The sequence below is a fragment of the Carassius auratus genome, chromosome 1 (genome assembly GCF_003368295.1).
Source record: "Carassius auratus strain Wakin chromosome 1, ASM336829v1, whole genome shotgun sequence".
NCBI classification, from domain to species: domain Eukaryota; kingdom Metazoa; phylum Chordata; class Actinopteri; order Cypriniformes; family Cyprinidae; genus Carassius; species Carassius auratus.
This window is the reverse complement of record NC_039243.1, coordinates 7355019-7379531: the sequence shown is the minus strand read 5'-3', so window position 1 is coordinate 7379531 and position 24513 is coordinate 7355019. Positions and strand designations below refer to the sequence as shown.

General features: G+C 39.2%; 1 protein-coding gene across 1 annotated transcript in view; it reads left to right on the top strand.

The window, feature by feature from the left end:
• The window catches only part of LOC113049957 (complement C3-like), a 149971-nt gene that overhangs the window by 49295 nt on the left and 76163 nt on the right, over window positions 1–24513 (top strand). The window contains exons 16-20 of the mRNA XM_026212713.1: window positions 17086–17157; window positions 21019–21216; window positions 22016–22124; window positions 22528–22616; window positions 22742–22881. Coding sequence (XP_026068498.1) covers window positions 17086–17157; window positions 21019–21216; window positions 22016–22124; window positions 22528–22616; window positions 22742–22881 — 608 coding nt within the window. The remainder of the gene's footprint in view (window positions 1–17085; window positions 17158–21018; window positions 21217–22015; window positions 22125–22527; window positions 22617–22741; window positions 22882–24513) is intronic.

Sequence of the window (24513 nt, the reverse complement as noted above, 5' to 3'; positions counted from 1 at the left end):
CAGTTTGCATCCAAAGTGTTGCATCTAAAAGCAGTTTCGCGGCTAAAGTTTTGTTAAACGACGTCATGACGTAGTTCCGTCTTCTTCTACTAGCGTTTTACGGCGGTTTTGGCAAACCAACGTAAAGGTGCATTACCGCCACCCGCTGATCCGGGGCGTGGATCGCGCATAGATTTGGACTACAGATACACCGTTCCGTCGGATGATGATGCCACTTTTAACCACGAAGCCAAGGCATTAGGTTAGATTATTGTAATGCCTTGTTCTCAGGCCTTCCAGCTAAATCGTAGAGCAAGCTTCAGTATATACAATTTCTGCCGCACGATTGTACTTCTCCTCGCGAACACATTACACCGGTTCTTTCACAATTACACGGGCTTCCCGTAAATGTGAGAATTGATTTTAAAATTCCTATCTTAACATACCAGGCACTTCATGGGACTGCACCTGAGTATCTTTGTGAACTCATCAGTCCTTATATTCCATCACGCTCTCTTCGCTCTACTAACTCTTTCACTTCACCAGCCATAATGTGAGCTAAAGACCATGGGGGAAAGAGCCTTTTCATATAAAGCCCCTAAGCTATGGAATGTACTTCTACTGCACGTCAGATATGCACCAACGTTGGGCGATTTTAAAAAGTTGATTTAAGTCACATTTATTCAAGACTGTCTGTCTTTAATGAATTGTTGTATTGCTTTTGGCATTTGTTCTTACAAATAAAATGCAGTATTATTATTATTATTATTATTATTACATTCGCCTTACCACGCACGTTTAAACCCCACCGAAATGATAAAGACATAAGTCCAAAAAAAAAAAACAAAAAAAAAAAACCTTTAAGTCTCTGGATAAAAGCGTCTTCTAAATGCTTAATTTAATTTTAAATTTTAATTTCCATGCAAGTCTTCTGGTAGGACCAAATCATTAGGGACCTATTTTAACATTCACTGGCGTGATCACTCAAAATTAATCCAAAACGCATCTGCCCTCGTGTTTTGATGCAGGATAGCAAGTGTGAGTAAAATTACCATCGCCTTTTAAGGACCGTAATACAAAATAATAAATAAATAAATAAATAAATAAATAAAAAACGGAGAGTAAATATCTTTAGAAACCACTTGGAAGCGAATAGCACATAACTGCTGTTAACCCATTTGCTGCAAGCATCGCCAACGGCCCCAGTCTACTATCGTTTCATTTTTACAGCACGTTAAACATCACTCTCTTACTTGATCTGGATAAACCGCGCATCAATTGAAGTCTAAAGACTATGGCTTTTATATTTGACCAATATTTCGATAAAACATCATTCCAGTGATAATTTTCCATCATGTCAGGAAAACTATTCCTATTCCTGAACGGTAAACATCAAAGTGTTAGCTCGTGGACAAATGTTGATCATGGATCTAGTCAGAAAGAATCATGAACAGAAACATCTTTATTTTGGGTATGTAATTTCTGCCTCCATGCCAAAAATGGGGGGTGTCTGGTAAGGGGTTAATGTTACCGCTATAATCATGTCTTTCGGTACAACGTCTTACAAGACTAAACATGCTCAATCGTTTCCAAAAGCCTCTGTTTCCACAGTCCATAATACAACGCGAAAACAGCGTTCCAATCGTATCCGCTAGGGAGACCGTCTAAAGAGCCCGGAGGCCAAATGAGAGGAAAGATGCTTTTCCAACAGGAACATAATAAGGTGGACAAGGCTTGAGGAATTGTCAAATCAGGCAACAAATTGCTAAGCTGGTAACACAGTAGGCAACCCATCCATTTTTAGCTTGCCCCATCAAATGTTACTAACCCTTTTTTACTCTTCCCACAGCCAACATCTACAGCAGCCGAATCACGTAGCCTTTCATGTACTTCCTCACTGCCACAGCAGTGTCTGCTCCCTCAGGAGCCTTTCCTGTATCTCCCCACTGCCGCTGCAGTGTCTGCTCCCGCAGGAGCCTTTCCCGTTCTCCCCACTGCCGCAGCAGTGTCTGCTCCCGCAGGAGCCTTTCCTATACCTCCTCACTGCCGCGCAGTGTCTGCTCCCGCAGGAGCCTTCCTATACCTCCTCACTGCCGCACAGTGTCGACTCCCGCAGGAGCCTTACTATACCACCTCACTGCCGCGCAGTGTCTGCTCCTGCAGGAGCCTTTCCTATACCTCTTCACTGCCGCGCAGCGTCTGCTCCCGCAGGAGACTTTCCTATACCTCCTCACTGCCGCGCAGTGTCTGCTCCCGCAGGAGCCTTTCCCGTACTTCCACACTGCCGTAGCAGCGTCTGCTCCCACAGGAGCCTTTCCTACACCTAAATATTAATAAAATAAATAAATAAATAAATAACATTCACAGGACAAGCGAGATGACAGTAGTGCCGACTACATGAACTAGCAGTATTTAAATATAGTATTTATTCTTAATACCAGTGTATCAGTACGTCCGAAAGTATATTTTTCGATTATTGGTGATTCCATAGGCTCTTTCGTGCACCTATGGTCAAAATGGCAATAGTAAGCTCAGACAGTATAAAGAATCTTTCTCTTACTCCACCCATGCACGATTACATCGTCGATATGTACCATCGATCTCACGTGCTGACAATGACCACATCGCCGACACATGGCACCTATTTGGGGTGCACTGGCACAGGAAATCCAATTATTTTTTGCCCGCTTATTTCCGGATACTATGACTGCACCAAGATTTTTCGGACTCATTATCGGAAGCAGCTCATTGTATTTGCTAAACAATTATTCAAGTAAGCCTCACAGCGTCTACCCTCATAGACAAACAAATCATCCTTAGTATCGAACTCCCTGCCAGGCTCTGCAAGAGGGCTCCCGGTTGAACCAACCTTCGCCTTCTCCATTCAACTATCAGCAAAGCTTACTCGTATGACATCACAAGTATTAAAATCCTGCCAGATGCTTTCCCACTTAATCAATCTTGGACTTTCCACCCGACCACCAGCAAAGCTTACCCGATCAAAAAAGGCAGATTAACCAAAAAAAAAAAAAAAAGGGGCGACATTTACCTATCGAACACCAATGAGTACATCGCAGCCCAAAAAAAATAAATAAATAAAAAATACAAATATTTCCCTCCGATGGCAAGATGTACCCATCCAATACCGCAAGTTACGCTTTCGCCGAACACTAACGGGCACTTCGCAGATAAAACAATCTCAATTTTCCCTCCGATGGCTGGAGAGACTACCCATCTGGTGTCGCAAATTTTAATAAATAATAATAATAATAATAATAATAATAATAATAATTATAATAATAATTATAATAATAATAGATAAATAAATATACAAATAAATAAATAAATAAATAAATAAATAAATAAATAAATAAATAAATAAATAATAAAAAGACACCGGATGCTGGCCATAGCCTCCCGGCCAGATAACCTTACTTTTTCAATCCTATGGCCGGCAAGGCTTCTCTCTTCGATGCCAAGAGCTTAAGCTCCCATCGGATGCTGATGAGAGTTTCCCGGCCAGACAACATCACCTTTTCCATTCTGCGGCCAGAAAAGCTTACCCGTTCGTTGCCAGGAGCTCACACTCCCTTCGAACGTAGGTGAAAGCCCCCGGCTACCTGCTTTGCCATTCTGTCTAATGTACGGAGAGGTTTACCCATCCAATGCACGGAGTCAGGGCTCCCATTGAATGTAGGTGAGAGCTTCCCGGCTAGACAACCTTACCTTTTCCGTCCTTTGGCCAGCGAGGCTTAACCGTTCTATCCGGGAGCTAAGCTCCTGTCGGACGAAGGTAAGAGCCTCCCGGCCGGACAACCTTTTCCGTCCTTCAGCCAGAGAGGTTTACCCATTCGATTCCTGGAGCTAAGCTCCTATTGGACGTCGGTCCGAGCCTCCCGGCTAGACAACCTGACCCTTTCCACCCTTGGCCAGCGAGGCTCACCCGTTCGATGCGAGTGCTCCCATCAGACGCTGGCGAGAGCCTCCTGGCCAGCCAACCACGACCTTACCACGTGGTTCAGGTTACAAACCTACAAGCAAGCTGTTCAATGCTGCAAGTACCAAACACACAAATAAACCCTCCTTCCTTCCTACGGTCGCCAAGGCTTACCCGTCTCTTGCCGGGAGTAGCAAACTCCCATAAAACGCTGACGACAGCCTAATGACCACACAGACTTACCTTTTCCATCCTACGGCCTGCGAGGCTAACCCAGTTTTGTCCCCGCTGGACGCTGGCAAGAGCCTCCTGGCCACCTATCGTTACCTTTTTTGTCCGCCATCCGGAGAGGCTTACCCGTTCGATGCGCGTGCTCCCTTCGGACGCCAGTGAGAGCCTCCCGGTTAGACAACCTTACCTTTTCCTTTTCTATGGTCAGTGAGGCTTACCCGTTCGATGTGTGTGCTCCCTTCGGACGCTGGCGAGAGCCTCCTGGACAGACTTGCTTTACGTTTCCACTCTACGGTCGGTGAGGCTTACCCGTTCGATGTGTGTGCTCCCTTCGGACGTCGGTAACAGTCTCTCGGCCACGCAACTTACCTTTCCATTTGACGGTAGGCGAGGCTTAACCGTCCGACGCTACGAGTCTCGTCCTCTCGCCAAATCCTGCAAAAAAAAAAAAAAAAAAAAGAAACCCTCAGCTACTCTCACATCTTTTAACCCCGTCTGGCGAGGCTTACCCGTTCGATGTTCTGAGTTAGAGGCCCCATCGGATGCTGCGAGAGTCCTCCCAGTCGGGTTTTCCTTTCCAACCCTCCCCGTCCGCCGAGGCTTACCCGTCTGTCGCGTGTGCTCCCTTCAGACGTCTGGCGAGAGTCTCCCGGACGGGCCTATACTTGCCGGCCGCAAGCGAGTCTCATCCATCCGATGCCGTGAGTCGGGATCTCCCTTCGGATGTCGCCACAGTCCTCCTTGTCGGCCAGCCCAAAAGCTTTTTATCTGCCAAACCGAGAGGACCCAGACGTCCGTCATCCTGAGTCTCAATCTCCTGTCGGAGGCTTCATGGGCCCTCTCGGTCAGCGTTAGGCCCTTCACCCACTGAATAGCAGGGGCTATCAGCCAGTAGGGCCCGTACGCCGACACCGTGACCTATTCCGGTCGAGGCAACTCGGGTCCTCCCAGTCGGGCACCACAACCACGCTGCTCCTCCTCATCGGCCGGTAGGGCTCACCATTCCAACGCCAAAAAGCTCCAGTTGAGCATCGGCTCGAGCCCTACCGACCAGGCGCCAACAACCACGTAGTTCACTAGCTGCAGCCGGTAGGGCCTACTCTCCCAACGCCCAAGTCGCTCCCTCCGGAGTACGTAGGCCCTTCCAGCCTGCCAACGAGATGACTTCTCAGAAACCAAATCAGCCCCCGCCAGTACTCTGCTTTTTGGGGGGGGGCATTCTTTAAACTGGCGGCTGTCCTCTTGTACATTTGCCTTTTGGGGGGGTACTCTAGGTTCAAGTTAACTCCAAGTTAACATTTGAGGACTTGGGATTTAACTTGGGACTTTGTTGGTGACTTGGAAGGAATGATTTGATTCCTCCGGTGAAATCAGCTGCTGAGTTCATGGGTGGAATAAACATATGGCAGGACTTTTACTTTCTGGCACCTGGAATGTCCACCTCTGGTTCAAATCCACTGTGAGTAGTGATGGCAAGATGAAGCCTTATGAAGCTTTTAGCTTTTCAGCCAAGTGGTTCACAAAAGGGTTAATTTCTGAAAACTTTGTTTGCTCACAATACCACCTGGTGGCCAACGACTGTAAAACAAGCAGATATATTACAGAAAGAGGTGTAAAGTCCAGGGGTCAGAAAGTAAAACTCCTGCCATATTTTTGGTCCAGTCATGAACTCAGCAGCTGATTTCACCAGAGGAGGAACCAAGTCATTCCTTCCAAGTCACAAATGAGTCTCAAATTAAATCCCAAGTCCTCAAAGAGTTAAAGTTAGTGGGATAATTAAGTGACTAATTAAATGATGGTTGTGCATTAATGATAAACACCTGCTGTTATTGAGAATTATAGAGGATCGGATGATTTATTGGTTAAAATGATGCCGCCATAATGGAGATCAGTGTTTGCTTTAGTTGAGCTCTTGACCCTTTTAATAATTCAAAGTAATTTGCTTTCAATCCCTTGTGGTTGTGTTACATAGTAAGCTTTAACACAGTGCTGACATAAAAGCTTGTGATAGCAAATTAAATTGTCGTTTATTTCTTCTAAAGCATTGGAATAAACATCACGAAGGTGTCTCTCTTTGGTTTGTTAAATGATGTTATTACTGAACAAAAAAAAGTCCTATTATTGTAATCCTTAAATATTGGGCAAAAAATTGTACAGGCTCAGGATTTTAGACATGAGCACTTATCATATGATCCTCAACAGTAGTGACAATAATTAATCATGCTACAATGCATGATGGGAGTTTTTACTATGGTGTTACCCAGGATGCACTTCAGATTTAAGCATTGTGTTGATTGTCACCATTGTTGAGATTCATATGCTGGGTCATGATGTCTGTGCGTCTTATAAGGGCAAGGTTTCAAAATGTATATTCATTACATACATTAGATTTCAAATTAATTCATTATAGATATTAAACCAACATTAAATCAATGTTAAATAAAATTGTTTTGGAAATAAACAAGCTAATGCCTAATAATTATTTCATTTAAAACCAACTACTAGCAGCTTTTTGCACAACACTGATGACACTGCTTTACATGCACTTTTACAGAGAAATATCTAACACAAGAGGCCAAGGGTCAAGAACCCAACTGAAGAAAACACTGATCTCTGTGATGGCGTCATCATTTTAACCAATAAAACGTCAGAATCTGATCCTCTGTAATGCACAATAATGGCAGGTGTTTATTACTAATGCACAATCATCATTTAATTAGTCACTTAATTATCTCACTAACTTTAACTCTTTGAGGACTTGGGATTTAATTTGAGACTCATTTGTGACTTGGAAGGAATGACTTGGTTCCTCCTCTGGTGAAATCAGCTGCTGAGTTCATGGGTGGAACAAAAATATGGCAGGAGTTTTACTTTCTGACCCCTGGATTTTACACCTCTGTTTGTAATATATCTGCTTGTTTTACACTCGTTGGCCACCAGGTGGTATTGTGAGCTAACAAAGTTTTCAGAAATTAACCCTTTCGTGAACCACTTGGCTGAAAAGCTAAAAGCTTCATAAGGTTTCATCTTCACATCCAGAGGTGGACATTCCAGGAGCCAGAAAGTAAAAGTCCTGCCATATGTTTATTCCACCCATGAACCCAGCAGCTGATTTCACCAGAGGAGGAACCAAGTCATTCCTTTCAAGTCACCAACAATTCTCAAGTTAAATCCAAGTCCTCAAAGAGTTAACGTTAATGAGATAATTAAGTGACTGATTAAATGAAGATTGTGCATTAGTGATGAACACCTGCTGTTAACAATCAACATCACTTAAGAAAAGAGAAACACAAGAGCTATAACTGACTTTAACCACTGCCTTGGATGAAATCAATTGGAAGGAAAATAAAAAATAACTTTGTCACCATAATTGTGGTCAGTATTTGCTTCATTTGGGCTCTTGAGCCTTTTAACGTTTTTTGATAAGTTTGCTTCTAAGCAAATGTGTTACTGTTTTGCAGCAAACATTTGTGCCAGAGGTGGACATTCCAGGAGACAGAAAGTAAAAGTCCTGCCATATGTTTATTCCACCCATAAACTCAGCAGCTGATTTTATCAGAGGAGGAACTAAGTCATTCCTTTCAAGTCACAAACATGTCTCAAGTCAAACCCCAAGTCCTCAAAGAGTTAAAGTTAATGAGAAAATTAAGTAATTAATTAAATGTTGATTGTGCATTAATGATTAACACCTGCTATTATTGAGAATTACAGAGGATCAGATGTTAATGTTTTATTGGTTAAAATAATGCCATCATGGAGATCAGTGTTTGGATTAGTTGTGCTAGTTCTCTCTCCGTAGCCCTATATGTGGTGTTGTAGAGATAAGAGATCATGGTATACAATAAACATATAGGCACAATGAGCTGGTGGTTATATTTAGAATAATGTGTTTTTTCAGAAGTTTAGAGTTTGAATAATTGTCCCAGTGAAACTGCAGCACACAAAAAAGGTGTGTTTACAGAGAATAAATTTTAAATCTGTACAATACATACAAAAGTTTGAACTAGAGTTGTGACGTTCGCGAACGAACCGATTCTTTTGAACGGCTCATAAACATGAACGATGGGAGCCGAGTCGCGACTGGAGAGGAGCCGTTCTTTCTATCGTTCTTTTTTCCTTTCATACAAATGAGCTCCTCCGCGAGACAGAACAGTTATAGGGGGAGGGGCGCACCCAGCGCAGGCCAACCCTTTATAGCGTGATGATATTAGTTATTAGTTGTGCATGCATTTACATTGCATTTTGTGTTCATTTAAAACTTATTTTAAAATCATTAAAAATGTTCTTTTGTGATACTGTACTTGTATAGAAATGTTTCACTAAAAGCTGTTTTCCACAGACATTCATTGCAGCCCACTTTGTTATTGTTCATTGACTTGAAGGGGCTGATGTCCTATTTGCAAAGTTTACAGTAGTAATAGTATGTAGTATGTAGACATTTCCATTTTATTTATTCTAATTTTATCTACTTAAAAAAAAAATTAGTTTTCTATCAAAATGTTCTTGTGTGATAACAATGTTCTTGTGTGGAAGTGTTTGTAGTAAAAGCTGTTTTGCACAGAAATTCATTGCAGCCGGCTTTGTTTTTTATGTTTATTTGTGAGTAGGTATTGTATGAATAACATAAGTCAACGTAGTTTTACACACACACACACACACACACACTTTGTACTAAAGGTAAATCAAAATAATGATGTCACTGTCTAAGCAGAGGGATTTGTGCAACCCTATGGAATATAGTCGACACATGAGAAATGAGGTAATAATCAATATTTCAGAATAATTCAAACTCAGATATTGGTGTGTGATATCTGAGCTTTAATTATTTGACTACAAATCTCACCTCATAATACCTCCCAGTGATTATTTCCAGGATAAACTGAGATGCCCCCAAGCTGGCTTCTTAAAACTGACTAAATATTTAAAAAGAGCCAAAAGAGCCATTCTTTTGAACGGCTCTTTGAAAGGAACGGATCGCGAAGATCCGGATCCCCTCAAAGAGCCATAAATCCCATCACTAGTTTGAACTCCAGTGCTTTTTAGACACACACAGATATCAAGAACCAGCATATGAATCTCTGCAATGGTGACAATCAACAAAATGCTTCATGTTGCAATATATGAAAAACTCCCATAATGCACTGCAGTATGTATAATTATTTGTCACCACTGTTGAGGATCATATGATAAACGATCATGACTTAATGCATAATCCTAAACAGTTTTATTTTCCTCTTAATTTTGAAATATTATGGTGGAAATGTATAATAAGATATTCTTGTTTTTTTTTTTTTAAGAATAATGCATTTGAATCAAGATCAAACAGACACTAAAAGCATAAGTTGCTTCTTAGTTTGTTTCTGCATTGCACAAATGTTTGCTGTAAAACAGTAACACATTTGCTTAGAAACAAACTTATCAAAACCATTAAAAGGCTCAAGAGCCCAAATGAAGCAAATACTGACCACAAGTATGGTGACAAAGTTATTGTTTATTTTCCTTCCAACTGATTTCATCCAAGGCTGTGTTTAAAGTCAGTTATAGCTCTTGTGTTTCTCTTTTCTTCAGTGATGTTGATTGTTAACAGCAAGTGTTCATCACTAATACACAATCTTTTTTTAATCAGTCACTTAATTATCTCATTAAAGTTAACTCTTTGAGGACTTGGATTTAACTTGAGACATGTTTGTGACTTTGAAGGAATGACTTGATTCCTCCTCTGATGAAATCAGCTGCTGAGTTCATGGGTAGAATAAACATATGGCAGGACTTTTACTTTCTGGCTCCTGGAACGTCCACCTCTGATTTGAACCTGGGTCCCTCACACCAAAGGCATGTGTCTTATCCACTGTGCCAACACCACCAATATTGTTTCATATCAAACATTTGTGCATTACTGAGTCAAACCTTGAGATAGCAGCTTTCTGTCTGTCAGTCATGACAATTGAACAGCTAAACAAATGTCATAATGCTTCAATATTGAAAAACAAAAGGAAACCGTATCATCTCAGCCTTTTAGACATGACCACTTATCATATGTTCCTCTCCCGTGGCGGCGGGCTTTGTGTTTACATCAATGACGCGTGCTGCCGCGATACTGTTGTGATCAGCAAACACTGCTCACCCCTGGTGGAGTTTATGATTATTAAGTGCCGGCCGTTCTATCTGCCGAGGGAATATACTGCTATACTGCTCATTTCAGTGTACATTCCCCCATTCAACATCATCAGCAACAGGAACGACGCACTTAATGAACTGTACCAGCACATCAGTGAGCAGCAGAAAGCACACCCCGATGCTTTTCTCATCATAGCTGGGGATTTCAAACATGCTGACCTTAAGAGTGTGTTTCCAAAAATACACCAGCACATCAACTTTCAAACACGAGGTAAAAACATTTTGGACTTTGTTTACACCACACAGAGAGGAGCTTACAAAGCCCTCCCCCTCCCCCACCTCGGAGCTTCAGACCACATCACTGTTATGCTAATGCCTGCATACAGACCACTCATTAAAGTTGCCAAACCAGTTTACAAACAGATTAAAGTGTGGCCAGAAGGATCATCAGAGATTCTTCAGGACTGCTTCAACACAACTGACTGGGACATTTTTAAACAGGCTGCCACATGCAATAACACCACTGATCTCCAGGAGTACTCAGAGTCTGTTACTGCCTACATCAATAAGTGTATTGATGATGTAACGGTCACAAAAACCATCACTGTCCGGGCCAACCAGAAGCCATGGATGACGGGGGAGGTCTACAGACTCCTGAAGACACGGAACGCTGCCTTCAGAGCTGGAGATGAGGTGGGCCTGAGAACAGCTAGGGCCAACCTGTCCCGTGGCATCAGAGAGGCTAAGAGACAGCACTCCAGGAGGAGAGCTCATCAATTCAGCGACAGCAGAGACACTAGGAACCTGTGGCAGGGGATACAGACCATTACGGACTACAAGCCCCCACTACGGACCTGTGAAAACAACATCTCTCTGCTGAACGAGCTGAACACCTTCTTCGCTCGCTTTGAGCAACAAAACAGCACCACTGCACAGAAGACTCCACCTCCTCCCGGCGACCAGGTGATGACCAGATCCTTCAGTAGGATCAATGCCCTCAAAGCTCCGGGTCCTGACAACATCCCTGGGCGTGTACTGAAAGTCTGTGCAGCAGAACTCACTGATGTTTTCACAGACATTTTTAGCATCTCACTGAGTCAGGCTGTTGTTCCCACATGCTTTAAAACTACCACCATCATCCCAGTCCCGAAGAAGCCATCTCCATCCTGTTTCAATGACTACCGTCCTGTTGCACTTACCCCCATCTTCATGAAGTGCTTTGAACGGCTAGTCATGCACCACATCAAGTCTATGGACTTTCTGACTGGAAGACCTCAGGCAGTACGGGTCGGCAGCAACACATCCAGCACCATCACACTGAACACTGGGCCCCCCCAAGGATGTGTGCTGAGCCCCCTCCTCTTCACTCTGCTGACCCATGACTGCGCACCGTCACACAGCTCCAACCTCTTTATTAAGTTTGCAGATGACACGACTGTGGTGGGTCTCATTAGCAACAAAGATGAGACAAACTACAAGAGTGAGGTGAGCCGCCTGGCTGGGTGGTGCAGTGACAACAATCTCTCTCTGAACGTGGAGAAGACGAAGGAGATTGTTGTAGACTTCAGGAGAGCACACACTCAGCACGTTCCTCTGACCATCAACGGTGCGACTGTGGAGAGAGTGAGCAGCACCAAGTTCCTGGGTGTGCACATCACAGAGGACCTCTCCTGGACTGAAAACACCGCAGCACTGGCCAAGAAATCACAACAGCGTCTCTACTTCCTCCGCAAACTGAGAAGAGCCAGAGCCCCACCCCCCATCATGTACACCTTCTACAGAGGCACCATAGAGAGCATTCTGTCGAGCTGCATCACTGTGTGGTATGGTGCCTGCAACGCGTCCTGCCGAAAGACTCTGCAATGCATAGTGAGAGCAGCTGAGAAGATCATTGGTGTCTCTCTCCCCTCCCTCCAGGACATTTATGGAACACGTCTCACCCGGAAAGACCTCTGCATCACAGGTGATCCCTCTCACCCATTACACAGCTTCTTCAGTCTGCTGCCATCAGGGAGGCCAGGACCAGCAGACTGAAGGACAGCTTCATCCACCAGGCTGTCAGGAAGCTGAACTCCCTCCCGAACCTGCCCCCCCCCTCTTCTTCCCCAGGCACCACTGAACTATGAACCCCCCCGACTAATTATTTGATGGCATGCACTAGTCACTTGTGCAGCATGGGTCTGCTCACTCACCGCTCACTACCTCATTCGGCATGGAACTGACGTCATTCCACTACCTCATCAGTCAGTTAAATAACTGCTCTTGGTCACTTGTCACTTGTCACTTTAATCAGACTTAAGATATTTTTAATAAGTGATTTTTTTTGCACTAAAAAATCTTTTAACTGCACTGTTGTTCACTTCATTGATTTGCACTATTGTCATTTACCTTGCGCTGCTTTATTTAACTTTATTTTTAACTTTATTTTTTAATGTAATTATATGTCTTTTTTATCATTCCTTTATTGTATAGTTGTATCTACATTTTATATTTGATCTAGTTATTTTTTAGGCTTTAATGTTAATGTTATCTGTATGCACCGGGGTCTGAGAGTAACGCAATTTCGATTCTCTGTATGTATGTACTGTACATGTGGAAATTGACAATAAAGCAGACTTGAACTTGAACTTCCTCATTAAGTTGTCATAGTACAGTGCATGGAGTTTTTACTATGGTGTTTCACAGCATGCACTGAAGCATGAAGCATTTTATTGATTGTCACCATTACTGACAATCTTTTGCTGGTTCTTGATCTTTGTGTGTGTCTAAGAGATACTAGACTTAAAATTTTTATAAACCTTATATATACTTTAAATTCACTTACCAAAACTATCAAAGCAATACTTTGCATACTGTAGCTTCACAGGATTAATTATTAAAAACTCAGCTCATGACAACCACCTGGACTTTCTGCTTTACAACACCTCATGCATTGTAATAGCGAAAGCTCATAGAAAAGCACAGTAGACTCAAAAAGAGTCAAAAACTCAACTAAAGCAAACACTGATCTCCATGATGGTGAACACATCTGATCCTCTGTAATTCTCAATAACACCAGGTGTTCAGTACTCATGCAAAATCATAATTTAATTAGTCATTTAATTATCTCATTAACTTCAAAACTGCTTCAGTGTTATTTTAACTCTCTGTAGATTGAGTCAGTATGCAATCTGAGCAGAGTTGATTTAACTGGATATTTTGCTGTGTACGCAATAATATAATTATATATCACGTTTTACTGTGATCTTTAAATATATAGCCTACCATGCTACTCAATAGTTAGCATGTATATCTGTGCCAAGGAATTTATATGGTACTGCTGATTCTCAACAGCCAACAGAAAACACAAAACATGACATGAAATATGGCTATTGCTATATTGAATGTGAGGTGTCATACGTGTAACAGTGATGCGCGGGTTGATCCAAAATGAGCGGGTGCCTGCGGTCACCTGCTGTTGCCCGCGGTTATGAGTTATCCAAAAATATTTTTTATGATATTCTGGTCGTGGTCGGTCGGGTCGTTTGATATAAAGATGCCAATTAAACCTTTGTAAGTAACCATCTGGAGTCGATTAACGCGGATACGCATTATGAGTCATTTTCTCCTGATAACTTAAAATAACTTAAATTACACTTTCAGTTTTGATTGTACAGATAAGAGTAATACATCAATCGAATCTGTAAAGGGTCTACTTTTTTTTTAATACAGACATAATAACAACAGAACTTTGTGCACTTATAAAATAAAAATAACAAACAAGGTGTGCTGTCTGCAGCCTTTGTCTTTGCTGATCGTCATGTACAAACACGTAATTAAAATGAACTGTAACTCCGTGAATATTCAACAAAGATACATGAGAGAGATATCTATAGAAAGCCTGACATGTCTGCTTTTAAACTAAACAAGTGCCACCGAAAACAAACATTCTGTGATAAAGTAATCCATATGAAAACAACGCAATGTCTGTTTTTCACGTCTCTCTTAATTATATTTAATGTGACCACGCATTTTATGCTTTTTCTGCTTATAACGCATGTTAATTTGGACATCATGAGATAGTCTTCTTTGGATTGTTGACTGACACTCAGCTTTTACCAGAGGTGGGACGACTTTCAAGTCACAAGCAAGTCTTCAAATCATATCCCAAGTCCTCAAAGTGTTAAAGTTAATGAGATAATTAAGTGACTAATTAAATGATAATTGTGCATTAATGATGAACACTTGCTGCTATTGGGAATTACAGAGGATCAGATGTTAATGTTTTATTGGTTAAAGTGATGCAACCATAATGGAGATCAGTGTTTGCTTTATTTGGGCTCTTGACCCTTGACTGTCGTGTTAGATCTCTTTATGTAGCATTGCATGAGGTGCTGTAAAGCAGAGAGAAGAAATTAATCTGTATGTGATAGGTGGTCAGATTACAATCAAATTAACATTAGTTCTATTTAAATTTTGCATAATCAACCCAGTAAAACTACACTATGGAAAAAAAATGACAGTACGTGAATCTTAAATCTATTAAGTACATACAAAATTTTAAAAACTGTACTCTGTAGACACACACAGACATCATGAACCACCATAAAACTCCCGTCATGCACTGCAGTATGAAAAATTGTCACCACTGTTGAGGATCGTGTGATAAGTGTTTTTGTCGAAAAACCTGAAGTGACAGTCTCCTTCTTTTCTTTCAACACTGAAGCATTGTGATTTTTTTTTTTTAACTTCAGTTCAGTACTAGCTGAGTGTCAGTCTACTATCCAAAGATAAACACCATTTCATGATGATCAGTCATCATGAGTTATAAGCAGAAAAAGCATAAGATCATCTGTTACTGCAAGGTTTGACTCAGCAATGCATACATGTTTGTTGCGAAAACATTATTGCAATTGTTTTGAATTAGTAAAAGGGTCAAGAGACTACCTAAAGCAAACCCTGACCACAATTATGGTGGCAAGGGTTTGTATTTTTGTTTTGTTTTTTTCAGTTGAAGGCTAAATTCAGTTGTAGTTCTTGTGTTTCTCTTTACTTCAGTGATGTTGATTGTTAACAGCAGAAGTTCATCACTAATGTACAATCATCATTTAATTAGTCACTTAATTATCTCATTAACTTTAACCCTTTGAGGACTTGGATATGACTTGAAGACTTGCTTGTGACTTGAAAGTCCCACCTCTGCTAATTAGACTTTTTCCAAAATATAATTCCTGACTAAATGTATAATCAAGTGAAACATTATGAAGTTTCAGTAACAATATACTTTACAACTCAAAAGCTTGATGTAAATAATATAAATGTAGCAAATAAATGTAACTGTAACAAATGTAATAATGCTGTTCTTTAAATTTATTTCCCCTAATAAACCTGAAAAAAATATTCTCAGCTCTTTTCAACATTAATAATAATAATGATAATGATGATAATAATACAAATAAATGTTTTTTTTTTTTTTTTTTTTTTTTTTTTTTTTTTTTAGAAAATCTGATTGTTAAGATAAAGATTTTTGTTTTGTATAAATTGTATCTTAATTTTGATCAATGTTTTATCAATCAATTGCCCGTATTTTATAAATTAGAAGCAAATATATAGCAGACAATTTTAATGAGGCCCGGCAGGATCACTTGCATGGGAACTGGAAGGCACCAAAACTCAGCTTGTGCCTCACAGATTTGAGAAATATAGGCTATATATTACAGAAAGCTTGAAATCTCTACGTTTAAACGAAAATATTAAAACCAAAATAAATAGGCTACTCTCTGATTATGTAATCCATATGAAATGTGCATTTTTCTCATGGCGAGTCCGCATCGTCAACTTCATCTTTGCAGCGACACAGAAAACACCAGATTATTACTAAACAATTAAATGTCTCCTTGCATATTTTCATACCAGGCCATTCTGGCTTGAGCGAGACCCCACGGAATGAGGGAGCAGAGCGTAATACATGGAGAATTGCGCTCTTCGCTCACAAGCTCTGATCAGAACAAACCCGAACCTCACTGTCTGCGGAACAGAAACATCAAAATAGACATAGCCGGACTAGACTGACTAGATTTGCAGTTGATTTTACCACATGCTCAATCGTCAGTTATTTTATTATTTCATAAACATTATTTTATTTTCTTGATTTTAGGACAAACACAGTGTCTGGAAATTACATTGAAATAACGTGACTCTAAATCTAATGCATCCTAAGAGTGTTGATTTGGTCCAGAAACAGTATAAATTATGCCTAAATTAACCTTAAATGATGTTGAAAATATGTCCACTGACCACTTTTGAACTAGTTTTTAACCTTGTAAGGAGGTTCTCTGAACGTCTAAATCGGATGTACAGAAGACGTCAAAAAAAGACGTCATAAAAACATTCATTCTGGCTCCTCAGTGGACGTCTTTTCAACGTCAGCAAAGACATAAAAAGACATCCACTGGATGTAACTTTGCCCAGTGGGATGCTCTAGATATATTTTTAGATTAGTTTTTGTCTAAAAAAAAACCTTGAGGCATCCTGGGCTGAGATATCTGTGAACAACAATATAACTCTTTTTTAGACCACTTGAGATGGATCAACAACTTTATTATTATTTATTATTGTTTGTTTATCAATCTGTTCATGTCTGATTTTTTCCCTGTTGTTCTTATTGTCTTTGGTAAGACCTTGAATGTTTTGTATTGTGCCTTGTTATGACTTTCCTGTTGTTTGGTTTCCTGTCTAGTTTTTATTAATTTTATTATGCTTACTAACTCAATCTAACTGCTCTTGTGCTCCTTAACAATATTTGTACAGTAAACTTTTTTTTCCAACATAATGTCCTCTAGAACCAGAGTGTCCCATTCAAGCAAAGAGAAAACGGAGAGCCGAAAAACTCCTGCAGATCACTGATACACTGGGTGAGAAAATGGACTTTACTCAGATTATGTGTTAAATATCATAAACTTTTATTTTTTTTAGGTCAATGTTTACATTTTTAGTGTACTGTGCTGCAAATCCCCACATAGCAACATTGTTTCGGCCCAGATCCGGCCCACATCTGACACCCGTGGAAAGATGATCTGGCCCACATGCAGCGTGGAATGATGGCACTTGGGCGGACCGCTCCTGTTTGCCAGATTTGAGCCACAAGCAGGCTATAGCAATGCCACATGTCAGCCAAGAGCAGAGGTGGATACTCCAGGGGTCAGAAAGTAAAAGTCCTGCCACATTTTTGCTCCACCCATGAACTCAGCAGCGGATTTCACCAGAGGAGGAAACAAGTCATTCCTTCCAAGTCACAAACTAGTCTCAACTCAAATCCCAAGTTCTCAAAGAGTTAAAGTCAATGAGATAATTAAGAGACTAATTAAATGATGATTGTGCATTGGTGATGAACACCTGCTGTTATTGTGCGTTACAGAGGATCAGATGCTGATGTTTTATTGGTTAAAATTATGCCACCATCATAGAGATCAGTGTTTGCTTCAGTTGGGCTCTTGACCTTTGGTTTCTTATGTTAGATATTTCTCTGTAAAAGTACATGTGCTGTTATAAAACAGTGCGATCAGTGCTGTGCAGAAAAACGTTACTAGCTGGTTTTACAAGATGAAGTAATTATTAGGCATCAGCCTGTTTATTTCCAAAACAATTTTATGTATTGATTATTAACAAATGTTCAGTTTTTAAATAACCTACCTTGTGGAACCGTTGGTTTAATCACTATAATGAATACATTTCCTAATGTATGTAATAAATATACATTTTTGAAGTCTTTTCCTAATAAGACGCACAGACATTATGACCCAGCATATGAATCTCAACAATGGTGACAATCAACAAAACGCTTCAAGCTGAAGTGCATGCTGGGTAACACCATAGTAAAAACTCTGATTATGCACTGTAGCATGAATAATTATTGTAACCACTGTTGAGGATCATATGATAAGTGCTCATGTCTAAAATCCCGAGCCTGTACAATTTCCCCCCCACCCAATATTTAAGCATTACAATAATATTTGTTTAATAGGACTTTTTTTGTAGTTCAGTAATTGCTGAACATAATTTAACAAACCAAAGAGAGACACATTCATGAAGTTAATTAAAATGTTTTAGATGAAAAAAGGGCAATTAAATTTTCTACTTCAAGCTTTTAATTCAGCAATGTGTTAATGTTTACTACGTAGCACAACCGCAAGTGTTTAAAAGCAAATTACTTTGAATTATTAAAAGGGTCAAGAGCCCAACTAAAGCAGACACTGATCTCCATGATGGTGGACTAACCACAATTATGGTGACAACGTTTTTTTTTTTTTTTTTTTCAGTTGATTTCATCCAAGGCTGTGCTTAAAGTCAATTGTAGTTCTTGTGTTTCTCTTTTCTTCAGTGATGTTGATTGTTAACAGCAGGTGTTCATCACTAATGCAGAATTATCATTTAATTAGTCACTTAATTATCTCATTGACTTTAACTCTTTGAGGACTTGGGATTTAACTTGAGACTTGTTGGTGACTTGAAAGGAATGACTTGATTCCTCCTCTGGTGAAATCAGCTGCTGGGTTCATGGGTGGAATAAACATATGGCAGGACTTTTACTTTCTGGCCCCTGGACTCTCCACCTCTGGCCAAGAGTAAAGAAATTAACCAGAACTGGACCTTATATGAGCCACAAAATCTGTGTATATTAAATATGAAGTATTTTCAGCCTTAATAAGCCTTTTAACAAGCAGAATCACTGAAGGAAAGAAGAGAACAAAAAAATAGATGAGCAGAAACACAAGAACTACAACTGACTTCAGCCACAACCTTAGATGAAATCGATTGAAGATAAAATAAGACATTAAATCACTCAAGATCTCAGCAGAGGAGGATTAAACAACCCCACAAACAGCTTTACCAGCTTCACTTATTACTAACCAGACTTACTTTATTACTGTTACACATCTACAAAAGTTTTTTTATTGAGAATTAACAGAGGTTTAACTCTAATGTGTTTCACCATAACAGTGATTATTGTTTTCATTAGTTGGGCTCTTAACTCTTATTATATATTTCGTCTTTTTTGGCGGCTGTTACAGTGTGTTTGTTAACCACATTTGCAGCTTCAAAGAAAGCTAGAGTGACATGATATCAAGTGACGGCTGTTATCTGTTGATGGTTTTATAATCATCATGAAGTACACTGGTTCAATGATGTTTTTTTAATCTAACAATTATGTTGTTCCAATGATGCATTCATATTACAAACTCTGTGTTTCTACCCATGAGCTCCAGCAGTATTATAACAATCAGTTAAAGTATTTTAACAATCATGAGCTTAGAAAATAACTTAAACTATGCTGCCACACACAGATATAAACACATCAGCACATGAATCTCAATAATGGTGACAATCAAAAATATTTAGATAAACTGATCAATTCAGAACTTCACTGAAAAGCTACTAAGTCACAACAAAATCAACAGCAAAAAATATAAGAAAATATTAAGAATTAAAATAAATAATAGGACAATTCAGCGGCATAATTTATTCATGTTGCAATGCATGCCGGGAGTTTTGTACTATGCTAGTACCTAGCATGCATTGCAGCAAGGTACATTTGATTGTCACCATTGTTGAGATTCATGTGCTGACTGTTGATGTCTGTGTGTGTGAATATATTAATGAAACAATTGTTAAAAAATTGCAAATCTGCCTGTTTCATGATGATTAGAAAACCATCAACAGATGACCACCATCACATGACCTCAATTGACTTTAGCTTTCTTTGATGTCACAAATGTGTTTAACAAACACACTGTCACAGCAACCAAAAAAGGCATAAGACAGTATAAGAGTTAAGTGTGCAACTAATGGGAACACTAATCACTGTTATGGTGACACACATTATAGTTAAACCTCTGTTAATTCTCAATAAAAACTTTTGTAGATGTCAAACATAAGTCAGTAGTAGTTCTTGTGTTTCTCTTTTTCTGTTCTTTTCTTTCCTTCAGTGATTCTGCTTGTTAACAGGCTTATTAATGCTCACAATACCACCTGGTGTCCAACGAGTGTAAAACAAGCAGATATATTACACACAGAGGTGTAAAGTCCAGGGGTCAGAAAGTAAAAGTCCTGCCATATTTTTGTTCCACCCATGAACTCAGCAGCTGATTTCATCAGAGGAACCAAGTCATTACTTTAAACTCCTTTAACTATTTGATGACTTGGGATTTAACTTGAGACTCATTTGCGACTTGGAAGGAATGACTTGGTTCCTCATCTAATGAAATCAGCGTCTGAGTTCATGAGTGGAACACATATATGGCAGGAATTTTACTTTCTGACCCCTGGACTTGACATCTCTGTCTGTAATATATCTGCTTGTTTTACACTCGTTGGCCACCATGTGGTATTGTGAGCAAATTAAGTTTCCAGAAATTAACCCTTTTGTGAACCACTTGGCTGAAAAGCTTAAATCTTCATGAGGCTTCATCTTCCCAACACTAGCTGTGACTAAGCGCAGCAGGTTATTGGCTAACGTTAGATCTCTATTTTTCTTCTATCTTTTTGAGTAAAGTAAATGCTGTACTTTATTATTATATTATTATTATTATTATTATTATTATTATTAGTCAAATCATAGGCAAAGAATATTATTTGTAAAAAACGTTATTAACCGGTATTTCTTCCACCCGAACCAACAACTCAGAATGCATGAAATAGCATACCTCCTTCCCCATTAAGTTCTCATCATGTTCTCCTATTCCAATCATTGTTCTAAACTAACATTGTCTTCTCAGCTGGTAAATACACTGGTGAACTGAAGCAGTGTTGTGTTGATGGGATGAGGGATAATAAACTCGGCTACACCTGTGAACGAAGATCCACGTACATCGTCGATGGGGAAGAGTGTGTCAAGGCCTTCCTGGACTGCTGCAACCAGATGAAAGATCGCAAGAACACAAAGTCCGAAGAGGAGGAGATGATTCTGGCTCGCAGTAATTACATTATATGATTCAATTGGTCATACATTTTTCATTATGTCACAAGAAAAGCATGACAAATCTATGACCATTGAACTTACCATTAGGGTAGCGGCCTGTGCAATTGTTTTTTTATGTGCATTATTGGATACATAGTAATATGATGTGATAATAGTAAAAGTCGGTAGTGATGAGAACAATAATGAAATGTATTTGTGTACATTATCTGTTTTCAAAAAAATAATTGTACTATAGTTTTTATTCTCTCTCTCTTTGAAAAGGCATTCTAATCTGTTTCCATTCACATGGCGAAGACCCAATGCCACTGCTGTTATATAAACTACACAGTAAAACCCCCAGTGTTTATATAATCCACACTCGGTGTTAAAGTTAATAGAGGTAATTAGTTTAGTAATTTGAGTGATGATTGAGCATTATTATAAATTACCAAACAAATTATCTCTATTAACTTTAAGACTGCTTCAGTGTTACTTTTCCAACACTCTTAAGTGTGGATTATATAAACACTGGGAGTGTTAATTTAACAGGTTTCACTGTGTATGACTAAGCAGGGTATTTCTGTCTGTAAGCTCCACCTTCCTCACAGAGCAGTCATATTGGTGTTAACTTGACTTAATTCTGTGTAACAGTAAAAATGGACAGTTGTTGGGAAGAATGACAAAAAGCATTATCTCTATATTAACTGATTCTTATTTTAAGCTATTTGTACTGTTTTTGTATTTGGTTTGACTTTATTGCATGTTCATTTGCTCTAAAGTGTCTAATTAATTTATTATTTTATCTGTCAAAACAGGTGATGATGAAGATGCCTATTACACAGACTCTGAAGAGATTGTATCCCGTACACAATTCCCTGAGAGCTGGCTTTGGGAAGAGGTTGATCTACCCTTTCCTGGTAAAAGGTAAGTAGGAAACTTTTAGACAAAAGCTGTGAGTTAAAGGGATAGTTCACCCTAAAATGAAATTTAATTTAGTCACCCTCATGTTTACTCACCTTTAAGACTTTAATTCATTTTCGAAACATCTTTGATTTAGTTCTATTTGATACTATCAAATTCCGTTACTGAATTATTAAACTGAATGAAGCCACTGCACTATTTCCTGTAGAGGTGCGTTATTATTGTCACTGAATTAATGATTCCTGGGTAAAGAAATTTATGACAGTGACAATTTCTTCTGTTTGTTGTTTACTGTAAAGCTTCTTTGACACTATAAAACTTGACTTAACTCCTTCTGATAGTAAACATACCTTAGAGGAGTACATCAGAAGTTATCATCTTTACTTGTCTCTTCCTCATATTCCAGTGGAACAACATCCGTCCCAAAAGTGATCTGTCTCAAATACTCTATCACTACCTGGCAGATCTTGGCTGTCAGTCTGTCACCAACACTTGGTAAGGAGAAGCTGCAAACACACAATACATGCTCTGAAAAACATCATCATAATTATCATCATCATCATCATCATCCAGGAGCTGCTGCTTTAAATCCTTCTGTGTGTCTGTGTTCCTCCTCAAAGGCATCTGTGTGGCAGAACCTAAGGAGATGGTTGTTTTTAAGCCGCTTTTCATTGACCTAAAGATGCCTTACTCAGCTGTGCGCGGCGAACAACTGGAAATCAGGGCCATTATTCACAACTACACCCCAGTTAAACAGAAGGTATATCTGATGTGATAAAATAATTTTTATAAATTAAAACCATGTTCATTGGGGTAACCATTACTCAAATCATTTATGAACAGTGTTGTGCAAGTTAAGGTCTCTGCACACTGAATCCGAAATGTTCATATGCATTTTTTCGCTTTCGAAATCCTTAAAATCTGTCATGCACAGAAACCTTACACAGAGTCCGAAGCGTATTAATTAAATCTATTATGAAAAAATTGCAAACCAGCGCTAAATGGAGTCGTCAAGCAGTGAGGATAATTTTATTGTCCTCTCACTTCTTAAAAAAAGTAAATGAAAGGAAATATTGGGTCCATCCAATACAGAGATATAGAGAGTACGGAGCGTTCCCCCTCAGGAGCAGTGAGATTATCCCAGGTGATTCAAGTTTACTTAAGAATGTCAGTGACTCAGTTTGATGCTTTGCTAGCAATACTTGAGCCACATATTAAAAAGAAGATCACCAATTTCTGTGAACTCAGTGTGCATTTCAAAACCACTACACTGTAAAAAATTGTGCCGTTAAATAACAGTAATTTACTGGCAGCAGGGGTGCCAGTAAAGTACTGTTAATTTACAGCTTTCAACCATTAATTTACCACTCTTATTTTTTTATTTTTTTATTTTTTTACAATATTTTACCGTAAATTATACCATGGAAATGAACTCCACTCCCACTGCTTCAAACAGTTCGAGTTTAAAAGCTAGCATTCCTATGATGTTAGTACTATGAACTTCTTTCATTTGAGTACACTGAGAAGGAATATTTCTTAATATGAAAATGAAAACACTTAAAGTGTATTAGTAAAGAAACTAAATGCATGACTTTTACTCAAATCACTGCAGCTCATTGTCATCTCTAGCATACATGTATTTGCTGAAGTACTTAACACAGAAATCACCACTGTATCAGTGACTCCACATTTACTGCCTTTATATAAAGCAGCAGAAGATCAGAATTTGTGGCTCATTATTGACTGAAGCACATGCTCTACTCTCCAGCACAATCACAATAGTGAACAACAAAACTACATTAACAGATCTCTCTTGTGCAAACACACATTAATACAGTCGAGTTCAGTATTTACTCTCATTATCAGTGTATGACTTTGCATATTTTTTTTTTCTATGGATGTTCACAAATATTTTAGTTAAATTAACTTTTTTTTTTGTTGGTAAAGCTGACGTTTTCATTTTACAGTATGTTACTGTTTTTCCTTAACTTAACGGCAACAAACTGTAGAAAAACACTTTTTTTTTTTGCTGGCAACCATTAATTAACGGCAACAAACTGTAGAAAAACAGTTATTTAATAAATAACTGTTTTTCTACAGTTTGTTTCCTGTAAATTAATTACAGTTTATTACTGCACTGTTAAAAATCGCTGTAAAAAACGGCCAAATTTCGACAGTAAAATACTGTTTTTCATTTAAGCAGTGCATTCTGTGTAATATTCATCGTTTTCGAGAAGTAGCCTGCTGCTATATATCGTAAAATAACAACGTTCAAATTCGACACTCAGCGGCAGTGTTTCAAATCACACCCTACACCCTCATTCACTATTCCCTACATGAGTTTACTAATATAGTCCACCTGACAGAGAGAATGAACACTAATGAGAGAATT